The 16,068-nt window shown below is 37.0% G+C and overlaps 1 protein-coding gene across 4 annotated transcripts in view; it reads right to left on the minus strand.

Moving 5' to 3' along the window:
- LOC150102874 (ATP-binding cassette sub-family C member 5-like) overlaps positions 1–16,068 on the minus strand; it is a 1,133,802-nt gene that overhangs the window by 729,992 nt on the left and 387,742 nt on the right. For all 4 annotated transcript variants that reach the window (XM_090397917.1, XM_090397915.1, XM_090397916.1 and 1 more), the window contains one exon: positions 6,746–6,817. In XM_090397917.1, the coding sequence (XP_090254043.1) occupies positions 6,746–6,817 (72 nt within the window). The remainder of the gene's footprint in view (positions 1–6,745; positions 6,818–16,068) is intronic.

Consider the following 16,068-nt stretch of genomic DNA (forward strand, 5'->3'; position numbering starts at 1 on the left):
CCTGAACAAACAACATGAGCGCATACAATTTAATATTGAAATTGAAAATCAGAACTCAATATACTGGTCACACATCTTCCCTCAGGCAGTCTATATTTCACTATTTTTTATCACAAGCCTACACGTACCGGCCAATATATATATACATGCTAACTTATATCGCTACCCTTTGCAAAAATTTGGATCATTATCATCAAAAAAATTATCAAGCTATAACAATTTGCTCTAATGAACAAGCTCTTAAACAAGAATTTAAAATTATTAGCAATTCATTTATAAATAATGGCTGTAAAAAAATACTATTAATAAAGTTCTTCATAAAACTTCATCAAAAAATAATAATATAGATTACAGTAAAACCATAGCTATTCCATATATTAAAGGGTTATCAGAAAAAATTAATAGAATGCTACACCATTATAATCTTAATGCCACTTTTAAACCACCTTTAAAATTAAAAAACACATTCAACTCCTCTAAGGATCCCCCCCCACCCACCAGCACAAACTAAAGTTTATTGCATCTATTGCACGTGTAACCTATCTTATATTGGGGAACCATACAATCCCAATCCGTAAAAAAGAACACAAATGACACATTAAACTTAACAGTTTTGGTGAACTAGCCCTCTCAGATCATGCTCTTTACACCCTACACCAAACTGATTGGAAAAGTGCTTGCTCATTACATCATACAAAAACCCCTGGTATGAATGGAAATTTAAAGAAGCCTGTGAATTTTTGATTAACCACCCTAATCTTAATAATAATGGTGGCATAAAAATTCCAAGAATTTAGATGGCACACATTCAACCCACTTAGTTTTCCAGCAAACCCTGACTTTAGGACTGAGCAATTTTCAACTTTTATTGGCCACTATCCATACCAATTTGTTGCAATTTATATGTATACTTATATAAGTAATATTTTTATTTATTTATAATAAATAAATAATAATAACAGGACTCTAGCTTTGATGTAGTAAGGTTTTTTTTTTCACCAGAGGTCAGCCCAATAGTTTTAATGGTTGATCAGTAACTTGAGCATACCATTTAGATTGTAGTGCAGCTTGTTTCTTTGTATATATGTGCTCCATGCTCCAGATGATGACCTTAATGTGAAGGTCGTAACGTTGAGTGTTTATTTTGGTTTATATTAAACTAAAGTTTTACTCTAACACAGTAGTTGTTTCCATAATTTTCATGATATATTCTGATTACCATGTAAGCATGAAAGAAAGGAATTATTGATAAATTAGATTTCTTAAATACAAGGTGAAAGAAATACTTAACTCCCACATGAAGGATATCAACCAAAAATTTAAGGATTATGAACACTATTTGCAATACAACAACAACTACATATAAGAAGTGCTTGGAACTGTGCATTCCGTCAAATCTAATCCATTAGCAGTAAAGGCAGAGCAGAAAATTCTTATGTGCAAGAACAAAGAGTTGAGAAAAGAAGTGAAAACCGTCAAATCTCACATGGAAAATGACTTGCAGAAAAAATGGAAAAAAAACCCTGCAAATTGATGGGACACCCAAAGCAGAGTCAGAAGATCTGAATTTTCTAATACAATTGATTGCACAGCAATCGGCATACCACTCACAACCACTGACATCGTCTCTGTAAATCGAGGCCCATATCAAATAAAGAGAGACGAACACCTGTAATGGTATGCTTCATCAGTAAAAGCCTGAGAGATCGCATCCTAGCTACAAGCAAGAACGCAAAGTGAACATCAGTCCTCAATAATAGGCAACCCTCAACTCCAGTCTATATAATAGAACACTGGACACCATATTGCAAAAATTTATTGTACTAAGCAAGGAAAACAAAAACAGAAAAAACTAAGTTCCTATGGACTAAGGATTCCCAGGTCTTTATGCAAAAGGATGAAAATACTAGCATTCATATAATCTCATGTGATTTTGATCTAATCAGTCTCCCAATGCAGCACTTAATCCACCTTCCCTTTCCATACTACACAGAGCAAGTTTTACAACATTTTTTCACACTAACATGGCTATAATAAATACTGCCAAACATATTCGATGTTTGTGATTGTCTGTTAAAATGGTAGTGGTGGGCAGTAGATGGCATTGGTGTAGTTGCAGTTCGCATTAGTTGGTAAAGTGAATGGCAAAGACAGAGAGCTATAGAGTAGGTGTCCTCCCTCGATGAGTCCTTGGACTCCCCGGAGGTGTCACGTAATAATAATAATATTCAACAGGAAAATGTTAACCGTGTTGTATTCGAATCTTTAAATAGTTGTTCTTACATATTCTTAGACAATTTTTATACAAATTCTGAACTCGCCATACTACACACTAACACAATAAGGATAAAGAAATACCGGCTTACACTCTCAACAACCTGACATACATCGATATTCTAATCTTGACTTAAGTTTCTATATGTGATACAGACGCCATCTGCATATAACATCAACAATTACCAGTCCTACACATTATGAGACACAAAAAAGAGGCGACATAATCACATTTGCAAATGAAAAGCACAGTGTGACCAAAACAATAACCATTTTTGAAGACCTAGAAACATTACTTTTGGAAATTACAGCTAATTACAGCCACAGCCACAAATGCATAATAAACACAATATACAGACCCCCAGATAGTAAATCTCTCAGCTTCCTACAAGAATTTGAAACATGGCTAAATGACAAATAATCACACAACAGATAAACTTATCCTAATAGGTGACATTAACATTAACACCCTTGACCGTGGCTCTCCAACCATCAACACATATCTTGACATGTTAAGTCAGTACAACATAAACTCAACTATAAACTACCCAACAAGAGAAGAAATTCTAAATAACTCACTAGCACAATCATATGTAGACCACATAAACATAGGGTTCCTATTAACACATCAGTAATCACCACTAAAATAGCTGACCACTACTTTATCACAACTTCATTCTGTAATATCACCATTACATTCCCCACATTCTATGAAACCCCACCAGATAAATTGCACTCTGCTAACATAGTAAAAAGCATTGGATAATCTTATAAAAGACACAAACTGGAACAAACTATTTACCATAAATGATCCCATAACTTTATACGGCAGCCTTAAATTTCTGTTTAGAGAAAAATACAGAAAAACAACAAAACACCAAAGAAACAGGTGACCACTAAATAATCTAGGGATAAATGAGGACATACTTAACAGCACTGCAATAAAAGACATTCTATGGAAGAGAGTAAAAAAAGTCACCCAACAACATTCACCTACAATCATTATACAAAAACACAAGAAACCAATTAACAACTAAAATTAGAAGTGCAAAAAAAAAAAAAAAAACACTATTACTTTCGGAAATTTCCAGAATACAGTGCCGATATGAAAGAAACAAGGTCTACATTTAATGATCTATTAGGGTGTAAAAGGAAAAATCCTCCACAAGATTTTATCACCAAAAACTTCAGTGTGGAGAACTAGAAGGAACTTACAGAATCATTTATCTATGCCTTCACAAACAACATTACAAAACTCAGAAAAGATACTTTCCCCATTAAGCCATTAGGCAACACAAAACTATTAACCCAAGATCAACAGCAAATCATGTATTTTACTCCTGTATCCTAATTGGAAATGAATGATGCTCCCTCACAATTAAAGTAAAAGACAAGTCCAGAAATTGACAAAATCAGACTAACAGATCTTTTAATACATTTTGAACAACTAAATCCTGTACTTATGAAACTTGTGAACATGATATTCTACACTGGCACTATATCCAAAAAACTAAACACCATGATAGTTACACCTATCTACAAACACAAAAAAAGAAATGATGTTCACAACTACAGACCTTGCCTGTCATCTGTTACTAACTTGCCTGTCACCTCTAAACTTCAAAAAAAAAGTAATACACACAAGACTACAGAACTACTTACAGAAATATAGCATCATATGCACTATTGCTGCAAAACTCTTCCAAGCAAAAGATATGATGCCATCCAACATAAAAAAAAAATTCATATATCAAGGAATTGGTGAAACAATACTAAGGTATGGTATAAATGTCTATGCAAACACAGCAAACAGCTTATCAAATTTAGGAAAACTTCACCAAAGAATCATTTCAACAGTGATTTGGAAACCCAATATATACCAGGAAATAACCAAATCCCTAATGGCAAAACACAAATTCCTGAGTATAAAGAATCTAAGAGACTATTTCAATGCTTACCATAATAACAGAGAAATGTATCGCATAGCCAGACCAAACACAATCCGCTATATAACCAGGCATTATAACAATTTATATGGTATTTGTAGCGTCCTGAGGGACATTTATACTCACATTACTCACAACAACTTTCCATATAATGTAAAACATATGAACAGTTATTGAACATTAAATGCTGAACTATGGAAATTGCATCAGCACTCCTAGAGCTGCAACAGTTGCAATACATTTCACATAAAATAGTAACCACAGCAACAAACACTAACAAAAATATATAAAAGTTTAGTTAATTGTTAATCCCACTGGTTTCACAAAAGCTAACTCTAGCTTCAAAGTCAGTAAATTACTCTATTTCATCATCCTTTTACTGTGAATATTAGCACCTAACTCATTTTCATAAATAGATCATTTCCGTTCCTTATTATTGACACCTCCACAGAGATTGTAAATTCATCATGGAAGATCCATTAATATACTGAAAACCAAATACTAACCTTCGTATGCACAATACCTGTCATACTTTACTTTGAATTCATTCACTGAAACAGCACTCACAACTGATTCTGGCAACCCATTCCACTCATTCGCCATCTCCAAGCAAAAAATAACCTTCAAGTCCTTCTAACTAAACACTTTCTTAATTTCCATGGATGACCCTTATTTCACACCATATTAGTCATATAGTCATCTGGGTGTTTAGGCTAACAAGTTGATTCTCTAGTATCATGTTGTTTAAGGAAATTAATAATGTAAACTAGATAATAACTAAAAATATTTATTTATTATTTAAATTAAGGGGATATTAATTCCCACATTATTTCAAAGCTGAATAAAAAACTCAAAGATAGGAATCAAAGAGTTTCATGCCGAATATAGCAAACTATAAAAGTTTCGGCAGACTGTAGCGTAAGCTAAAGCACGTAATTCAACACTTGGGCAACTCGTTGCAAAGGTAGGTAAAGTTCTGATCACTATTCTTGGTATCGCACATAATGTAAAACATATCTCCTAGGAGATGTTTGATATTATACATTATGGTGGAAGGTCACTACCCAGACTGGTTTCGACTTTTTTTGAGGTCTCATCAGTGAGTTTAAGTAATTTATGAATGACCTTTTTGACAACTCATATAGCAAAGTATAAAGTTCTCTTCGCTATAGCCTTGGTATTACCTGATCTACCTACTCACTGATGAGACCTCAAAAAATGTCGAAACCGGTCTCGGTAGTGACCTTCTACCATAATGTATAACATCAAACATCTCCTAGGAGATGTGTTTTACATTATGGGTGATAATAAGAATAGTGATCAGAACTTTACCCACCTTTGCAACGAGTTGCCCTAGTGTTGAACTACGTGCTTTAGCTTAAGCTACAGTCCCCCAAAACTTTTATAGTTTGCTATATTCAGCAGCAAACTCTTTGATTCCTATCTTTGAGTTTCTTATTCGGCTTTGAAATATTGTGGGATTTAATATCCCCTCAATTTAAATAATGTTACATCACTGAAGTGAAGCTATTGGCTCTTTATATTTAAGTAATTTAATTATTACTTTCTATATTTCCCATATGAGAGGCTGCCTTAATGAAACCTCCTCTCATATGGGAAACCCTCATCAGCAGACAGTCAGCTCAACTTATTATTCCCCTTTATAAGGCATTGATACTTCCACATTTGGATTACTGTGCTCAAGTCTGGTCATCTGGATTCCTTGGAGATGAGGAGGTTGTGGAGAGATTTCAGAGGAGAGTGACTAAGTTGGTGAGTGATGTAAAAAATGCTCCCTACATTGATAGATTGAGAGCTTGTGGATTGTAGAGGTTGGTTGATAGGCGGAGAAGAGGGAATATATAGAAACATTTAAATTACTAAAAGGTTTTTATAAGATTGATGCAGGGGAAATATTTCAGCTGTGTGATAGTGATGGAAGAACAAGAGGTCATATCCCTGGAAATTAAGGAAGAGTGTGTTTAACAAGGGTGTGAGAATTAGATTTTTTGCTTGGAGGGTGGTGTATGAGTGGAATGCATTGCCTGACTCAGTTGTGAGTTCTTCATCTGTAAAGGAATTAAAGAAGAGGCATGATAGATATTGTTTTGATAGTTTGGGTCTCCTCCGATGAGTCTACTGACTCCATGGAGACACCCGTAATAATAATAATAATAAATTGTTTGGAATAATTAAATGTTAACACAGGAGGGAGAGGAGGTTGATATTCAAGAAATTCATAAAAGTGCAAATAATGGATATTGCAATTATCAGTTTTCAGACTTTTCCAATATTAGCGCAAGATATGATGTTCAGTTAATTATACAACTGCAAATAATGGTATTTGGAGATAGATTTTTGTATATTAGGTTGGAATTTGAAAATGTCTGATAAATGGAACATCTTAATCAGGAAGTAAGACATCATGCAACTTTGTATTACAATAACAACTGGTAACATAAAATGATCAATATAACAAACTGCATTATGCACATACTAAATTTAATTAATCAATTATATAATACCTGTCCTAATAATGCTTCAAGTAGAGATGATTTTCCACTGCCCGATGAGCCACATATTCCAACTAGTATCCCCTATCAAAATATTATTATATCATCATTACAATCATCATCAGACCTCCATATAGTAGCCAAAAGACTCATCAATAGGAGGTCACAATGTCATTATATCATTATATGCATAAAACTGTTTCCATAAGCAGCACACTCGCAAGCAATGCACTATACACATCAACCACTCTCTTATTGTTCTTTCTCTCTCTCTCTCTCTCTCTCTCTTAACAATCTATGAAACTCTCTACTATATTAATATGGTAACAACCAATTATCAACTTACATGTATCACTCATATCATCATTCCACTTTGACCACAGAATTCTACAAATTGCATTTCCACAATATTTCTTGATACCACATTCCAAAGATTGTGAAACTCCTTAGTTAATTGTATCTGGCCTCTTTCCAATACCCTTGAAAAACCAGATGACACAAAACCAGATGAAACTCAGGTTTTTTCATCCCCCAGAACAGGCAAACCGGCCCAGTGAACACACATGGATTACAGTCAGGAATACTTAAGATGGTCCCTCCAGCCAAATGCCTGATTTGTCAGTCATGCCAGTACCAAGTGCCCGGATAAAAAAATAGGGGGGGATGAGATGGTGTGTGGTACCTCCCCGCAGAAGGGGTCATGGCCATCGAATCATCATACGAAATAAAATAAAAGAGAACCACAACTTCTGTATTTCTACATGTCAGTCCTCAGCATCATTGCCATAATGTGCTGCATATTTTCACAATTTTTAATAATGTATAGCTTAAATTTCCTTGTCAACTGTCATTCCTATATCCCTTATCTTCTCCACAACATGTAAGATATGACTGGATTCGAGGCTATCTGGTGAAAGAATGTGCTATTAGAAAGCTCCTGAAAGAGCTGTAATTTTTGTTGATTTATTGAGTGTTTTCTTAATAGTGTATTTTTTTAGTATATTATTGTATACTAATATACTAAAAATGCCGTAGCACAATAAGTATACTGATATACTTATTGTATATCAGTATACTTATTGTGCTACAGCATTTTATAACATAACTGCAGAAATACAATTAGTTTTTACTACGCTTAAAAATCCGCCAAAAACTCGTCACAACAGGGCAGTGTCTAAAGCTCATGTTGTTACTATGTATGAGAGCATTTGTCCTGATGAACAAAAGTGCTGCTGCAGTAATGATGATAATTTATCTGAGGATAAACTAACATGAGAAATATCTTGATTAAAAGAAATTATTAGAAAAAGTGGATAAACATTTAACTAAACTTAGACAGGATAAGAAAAAGGATCACAATAAGAACAGGAAGGAAAGCACTGAACTTGGTAATCATAATATTAATAACACCAAGGTAGGTCAGTTAAAATCTAAGAAAAATGAGGTGATATGGTATAGTGATTTAACCGTAAAATTTGCATTTGCCATGGGAGTCAACCACTTCTAGTTTCACGGGAGTGAAAATTAAAGATATGACAAACGTAGTTGAAAAACAAAAAAGAAAAGTAAAAGAGATGGTAATTCTGGTAGGTATTAATAATTTAAGTAGTGACAAATATAGTATGAGAGAAAACATGAAAGGTCTGTTGAAAGAAGAGAGAAACAAATGTGAGAGAGAGAGAGAGTAAAAATTGTAGATTTGTAACCTAGATATGATAGTACCGAGTTAAGAAGGAGGGTGATGAAAGCAAATGATTTCACGCATAGGCTGTGTAGAAGAAATGGATACAAGTTTTTAGATGTGTGGGTGAGTTTGAAGGCAGAAAAGACTTGTATAAGAGGGATGGTCTGCACTTGAATTCATTTGGCATCAGGAGCCTGGAAAAATTATTTCTTGGTATGAGACCAATTCAGAGAGAGAAAGAAACTAAATCATCAAGGGAGGAATGGGAAAAACATGTGTGAAAGTTCAGCTATGGAATGCAAATGAGATAAAGATATGAATTGCCTTCAAACATCTAACAGATAAGCTTAGGCGTTGATGGTTATTCATGACTTATTTTTCACGGTATTAACAACACCATAAACACTTTTATCAACAAGGATGTTTTATTAACGCTAATATTTCGCTGATTTTCAACTCAGCATCATCAGAGCACAACACACATGTAAACGCGACAGTGAGTGAGTGAAACAATATAATTGCAAAAGACAAAAGATCTAAAGTCCTATTTTTGGCGCCCTCTAACGTAAAAAAAAAAAAAAAAAAAGAAAAAAAAAAGCAGCAGTTATCCAGGAGTTTTTCTTAGGATAACTGTCTCCCAAATTTTTGGCAAATTAATGCAACCATATTTGTTAAGGTTGGGAGAATTCTTCAAAGCCATTGCTGACTCAAAAAATAATCTTTCAGATCTATAACGACTCCTAAATAGCACATTCGTTTTCCTCCATCTAATCCTGTGTGAAGGAGTGTCCAAAGCGTGGTCTGCCAGTCCCGACTTGCCATAGTAATAGTAGCGAATGTATCTTTCATGTTCTTCCAGGATGTTCACTGATCTTCCTGTTTGCCCATAATAGGCCAAGTCACAGTCACATGGAACTTCATACACTCCTGGGTGTGCTAAAGGGTGAAGTTTATCCTTTGGCGAGCAGATCAGAGTTGCCAGCTTGACATGAGGCTTGAAGGTGGTGCGAAGGCCATGTTTCAACAATACTTTGGCTATCTTTTCCGATGTACCTCTGATATAGGGAATAGAAATGGTCATGTTGTATTCTTGTGTATTGGGGGGGGGGGGGGCAGAGTAATGGGCCTATGTAGTATTTTTTCTATTTTGTAGGGATTGTAGCCGTTGGCTAAGAACGTATGGCGCAGGTACTGGAGTTCAGTGGTCAGAGCAGTATCGTTAGAATAAATGGCTCTGGCTCTGTGTGTAAGTGTTTTTAAAATGCCGTACTGTTGGACTGGATGATGATGTGATTGTTTATGTAGGTATCTTCCTGTGTGTGTGTAGGCTTCCTGTAAATAGAAAAAGATAGTGATCCATCTGAAAGGCGGGTGACTAATGTGTCAAGAAATGGTAAACAGTTATTTGATTCTTTTTCTACTGTGAAGTGAATTTTGGGGTGTTGGCTGTTTAGGTAGGTGACAAAAGCATCCAAAGTGTCTTGTCCATGGGGCCAGATGGCAAACACATCATCTACATAGCGCAACCACACTAGTGGCTTGTATGTAGCTGTGGTAAGTACTTTGTTTTCAAAGTGTTTCATGTAAAAATTTGCTAACGGGGGGGGAGAGAGGGGGAACCCATAGCAGTACCATTAATCTGTTTGTAGAATTTCTCTCCCCATGTAAAGTAACCTGCATTCATGGTAAATTGAAATAATTCAAAAATATCTGGGGGAAATTTAGACTTGATTAAATCAAGAGTGTCTATAAGTGGTACTGCTATGGGTTCCCCCCTCTCCCCCCCCGTTAGCAAATTTTTACATGGAACACTTTGAAAACAAAGTACTTACCACAGCTACATACAAGCCACTAGTGTGGTTGCGCTATGTAGATGATGTGTTTGCCATCTGGCCCCATGGACAAGACACTTTGGATGCTTTTGTCACCTACCTAAACAGCCAACACCCCAAAATTCACTTCACAGTAGAAAAAGAATCAAATAACTGTTTACCATTTCTTGACACATTAGTCACCCCGCCTTTCAGATGGATCACTATCTTTTTCTATTTACAGGAAGCCTACACACACACAGGAAGATACCTACATAAACAATCACATCATCATCCAGTCCAACAGTACAGCATTTTAAAAACACTTACACACAGAGCCAGAGCCATTTGTTCTAACGATACAGCTCTGACCACTGAACTCCAGTACCTGCGCCATACGTTCTTAGCCAACGGCTACAATCCCTACAAAATAGAAAAAATACTACATAGGCCCATTACTCTGCCCCCCCCCCCCCCAATACACAAGAATACAACATGACCATTTCTATTCCCTATATCAGAGGTACATCGGAAAAGATAGCCAAAGTATTGTTGAAACATGGCCTTCGCACCACCTTCAAGCCTCATGTCAAGCTGGCAACTCTGATCTGCTCGCCAAAGGATAAACTTCACCCTTTAGCACACCCAGGAGTGTATGAAGTTCCATGTGACTGTGACTTGGCCTATTATGGGCAAACAGGAAGATCAGTGAACATCCTGGAAGAACATGAAAGATACATTCGCTACTATTACTATGGCAAGTCGGGACTGGCAGACCACGCTTTGGACACTCCTTCACACAGGATTAGATGGAGGAAAACGAATGTGCTATTTAGGAGTCGTTATAGATCTGAAAGATTATTTTTTGAGTCAGCAATGGCTTTGAAGAATTCTCCCAACCTTAACAAATATGGTTGCATTAATTTGCCAAAAATTTGGGAGACGGTTATCCTAAGAAAAACTCCTGGATAACTGCTGCTTTTTTTTTTTTTTTTTTTTTCGTTAGAGGGCGCCAAAAATAGAACTTTAGATCTTTTGTCTTTTGCAATTATATTGTTTCACTCACTCACTGTCGCGTTTACATGTGTGTTGTGCTCTGATGATGCTGAGTTGAAAATCAGCGAAATATTAGCGTTAATAAAATATCCTTGTTGATAAAAGCCTTCAAACATGGTTATGTATGTGGTGATAGAGTGGAAAAATATGCTTTGAGTTCAGACCTTTTAAGTATGTCTAGGATAGGGAAAAAGGCAAAGTTCTACAACAAGACAAAATAGATTGCATATCTAATTATAAGAATAGGCAAGGTGGTAATTTATTATGTCTATACACAAATGCCAGGAACAGTGTTTAGCTTTCTTACATTTGTCTCTGTATTCTCTAAGAGCACAAGCTGACTTATTAGCCAGGAACTTTTGATATGCTTTAGTCTTTTCCTTCACTGCCTCCTTAACTTCCTGTGTCCACCATGGAGTTCTGATTTTTCTATCCTTGCAGACAACTTCACCACATTCCTCTCTGGCTGAATCAATCAATGTTTTCTTCAAGGCTTGAAGAAAACACTTCCCCCCCCCCACCCCCCCCCCCCCCCACCCCCCCCCCCCCCCACCCCCCCCCCCCCCCACCCCCCCCCCCCCCCACCCCCCCCCCCCCCCACCCCCCCCCCCCCCCACCCCCCCCCCCCCCCACCCCCCCCCCCCCCCACCCCCCCCCCCCCCCACCCCCCCCCCCCCCCACCCCCCCCCCCCCCCACCCCCCCCCCCCCCCACCCCCCCCCCCCCCCACCCCCCCCCCCCCCCACCCCCCCCCCCCCCCACCCCCCCCCCCCCCCACCCCCCCCCCCCCCCACCCCCCCCCCCCCCCACCCCCCCCCCCCCCCACCCCCCCCCCCCCCCACCCCCCCCCCCCCCCACCCCCCCCCCCCCCCACCCCCCCCCCCCCCCACCCCCCCCCCCCCCCACCCCCCCCCCCCCCCACCCCCCCCCCCCCCCACCCCCCCCCCCCCCCACCCCCCCCCCCCCCCACCCCCCCCCCCCCCCACCCCCCCCCCCCCCCACCCCCCCCAAGGACTAGGGGAGAAGACATTTTTTCGGCATTTGATGAATTTGTGAAACAACACAAACTTCCACTTTTTAAACTTGTGTCTATTACTACTGATGGTGCTCCTGCAATGATAGGTAATAAATCAGGCTTCATTTCATTATGTAAAAACGATGACAAATATCCAGATTTTTTAACATACCACTGTATTATATACCAACAAGTACTGTGTAGTAAAAGATTAAACACAAAAGATGTTTTTAATATTACATTTAAAATTGTAAATTCTGTTTGAGGAAAAGCCCTGCAATGGCGGTTATTTAAATTACAGGCAGATGATGATAGGGAACATCTGTTGTATAATAACGTTCGCTAGCTCAGCAGAAGTCAATTTTTAGAAAGATTTCTTGTATTAATTAACGATATAAAAAATTTTCTTAATGAAAAAGGAGATATTTATCCACGATTGAATGATAATAGATGGTTGTTACACTTATCATTTTTAGTAGATTTCTGTACAAAATTAAGCAAGTTAAATTTAGAGTTACTAGGTAGAGATAAAAATTTAATTGACATGTTAAGTTCAATAAAAACTTTCCAACAATACTTACTTTTATTAAAGAAAAATATAAATAACTGCGAATTTAGACATCTCCCATATTTAATACAATTTTTTGAACAAAATCAAGAAATGCTTTGTCATGATTTAAAAGAATTTATTTGTGAAATAGAATTAGTTGAGGAAGAAATAAATTCAAGATTTAAAGATTTTAATAAAACTGAAATGATTGTATCTTTTATCAATAATCCATTTCAAGAAAACTTGAACATCACAGAAATTTCAAATAAAATTAGTGGGCTGTTTCATATAAACCAAGCTGAAGTAGAACTTGAGATAATAAACATTCAGAATAGTTTACATTTAAAATGAAGTCGTTTGGAAGTATGCACATGAAAAATTCCCAATATTAACTGATATTGCACGAAAAATTCTGTGATGTTTCGGATCGACATACTTGTCAGAATCCACTTTTTTTTTCAAATATGACCATCATAAAAAATCAATTAAGAAACCAAATTACAAAAGATCATTTGGATGATTGTCTGCGATTGGCCACTTCTTCATATCAACTTGACTATAAAAATATTGCGAGGTCCAAATAATGCCAAATTTCACATTAACTTTTTTTTTTTTTTTTAATCAACCAGCATTTCCTGTAATTTGTGAGTTTGTAAAATCAATCTGTTGTTTTTTCTAACTTTGGTTTTCCAAAATAGAGAAATAAATATTTTATTCCAATATATTTGTTTTTTTTGTTGTATTAAAATAATTAAAAGTGATAAATATATTTTTTAATACACAAAGTTTTTAGTTGTGTATTTTTTTTAGTTGTTTATTTGTGCATGATGAGATATCAGGTTGGGGGAACGTGATTTATATAAGAGAGTAGATCGCCAAATAACTTATATATAAAAGAGTAGATCGCCGAATAACTTATTATAAAAAGTAGTTCGCGTAGTAAAAAAAGTTGAACACCACTGTCCTATATTATATATAGTCTCAGGATGTCTACCTACAAAAACTTGAGAAATTAGTCTACTTTGCCTCTATATAGTCTCAGGTTGTCTACCTACAAAAACTTGAGAAATTATAATGAATTTAGTTTAATCCTTTATCCAAGTGTGTGAAACAAAGTTTGCGCCTGAAAGAATCTTCAGGACTGGGGTAAAGTGGTACAACACCAGGCGACTCCTTGCAGAGGTGGAGCAAGCTACCAACACTCCTCAGTATCTCGCATAATGCAAACCACATCTCCTTGCGGATATGTATAATGTTATGCATTAAGGGAAGGGCCACTACCCAGACTAGTTTCGACCTTTATTGAGGTCTCTTCAGTGGGAACCAGGCCCAAGTGGAGATACCAAGGCAGAAGCATTAGCAAGGTCATCTCTAATTTAGAGATGATTAGTCTACTATTAGTCTAATAGTAGACTAATTTCTCTATTGAGAAATTAGTCTACTTTGCCTCTATGCTATCTCTTCAATCTATGTTACCTTAATTAGGATTATTCATAATGATCACCCTTTTATTGTTTTCTAGATAAATTTGCCTACATGTTTCTTTGTCAGTGTCCTCCCCATTCCCACTCTTATAATAGATAACTAAGTATTTCTCATATTCATACTGTGCTGGCTCAAAACCACTTCTTGCATGCTCACCTTATATGCTGGTGTCCTAAATCTAAGGACAAACACTATTTATAAAGATTACAACCACAAATTCAGACTAATTAGCTTTTGGCAATTTGAATAACAGATGATTTTGAGTAGAAAACAGGTACACATTCAGATTGTCGAATTGCGCACAAAGGAGTTACATAGTAACTCCTTTGTGCGCAACTCAACAGGATAAAAAGCAAAAGGCTGCACTAAGTGAACTGTATTTGAAGGAAGCTGTTTTCATGAAGGAATAAATTTGCAAACTTGGATGCCTTGTAATGTCTCAATGACATCATCTAGATGATTTCACACAGTGAAGAATTATTGGAAAGCTTCAAGAAGGATGCAGAATTACTGATATAGCCAGAGAGTTTGGAATCTCACATAGCATTGTATCCAGACTCTGGACAGTGTTTCAAACCAATGGAATGTGTTCCCAGACATTAGCTAAGAGGTTATTCTAGCTCTACCACGGAAGTGATACTGCTTACCATCCCGAGAATGTTCTTGAAAGGAATAGATATGATGGTACTGGGATCATTGTGTGGGGAGGTATTATGCTTAATGGATGCAGTGAGCTACAAGTGCCCGAAAAAGGTACTGTGACTAGCAAACGGTATTGCAATGAATTTCTTCAACATCACGTTCGATTCTTCCATAGTGCTATAGGTAAAGAATTCATTTATATGGATGACAATGCCACACTACATCATACATGAGCAGTGGAGATCCCTCAGGAGACTGAGGATATTAATTGAATCGAATGGACAGCATGCTCCCCAGAACTGAATTGCATAGAACACATTTGGGATGCAATAGGGAGAGACATTGCTGCTCAAAATTCCCCTCCAGAAAATAAACAAAGCCTTATCCTTACTCTGAAGGTGGAATGGGTCAGTTTGCCTCAAGAACTCCTGAATCACTTGTTGCTAAGCATTGTACGACTTTGTACGACATTGTACTGCTGTGTTGCAGTTTGAGGTGGACATATTCCATACTGAAATGTCTCTCCACATAGTTTTCTGCAAGCACTGTAGATTAATTCCTTAACTATGTCCTTAGGAAATTTGCCAAAGCCATACTGCAGTTTAATTTGTACGAAATTAATAACACATTTTTTGTGTGATATACAGGGTGTTCGGGATAAATTTGACATATTTATAATTAATTATATTTTTCCGTAAGTTACATGTATTAACACACACTTCTCTTCATTTAAAAGGTTGGACCCTTCTTCATTCATATACAAGATGTCAGAAAGGATGAATAGCTGGAACCCACCTGAATCATGGAAGAGAATAACTTGTATCATGATGATTCGTGCCGGCCATCAAAATAAGGATATTTCGACTGCTGCCCAATGCTCCCTGAATACAGTAAAAACAATCAGGCATGAACTAGAGACTTGCAATGGTGACTACGAGGATGTAGCAAGAAGAAAGATCCCTAGCAGACGATCTGATTGCGTTCGTACAGCAGAATTCCTCGCAAATCTGCAGGAACAGGTGTTGAAGAACCCTGGCATTGGAATTCGGGCTTTGTCACGTGAAATGAATGTTGCAGCCTCTACTATGAAGCT

This window comes from Typopeltis vanoorti, chromosome 9, assembly GCF_054136105.1.
Source record: "Typopeltis vanoorti isolate ZY-2024b chromosome 9, IOZ_Tvanoo_1.0, whole genome shotgun sequence".
NCBI lineage: Eukaryota > Metazoa > Arthropoda > Arachnida > Uropygi > Thelyphonidae > Typopeltis > Typopeltis vanoorti.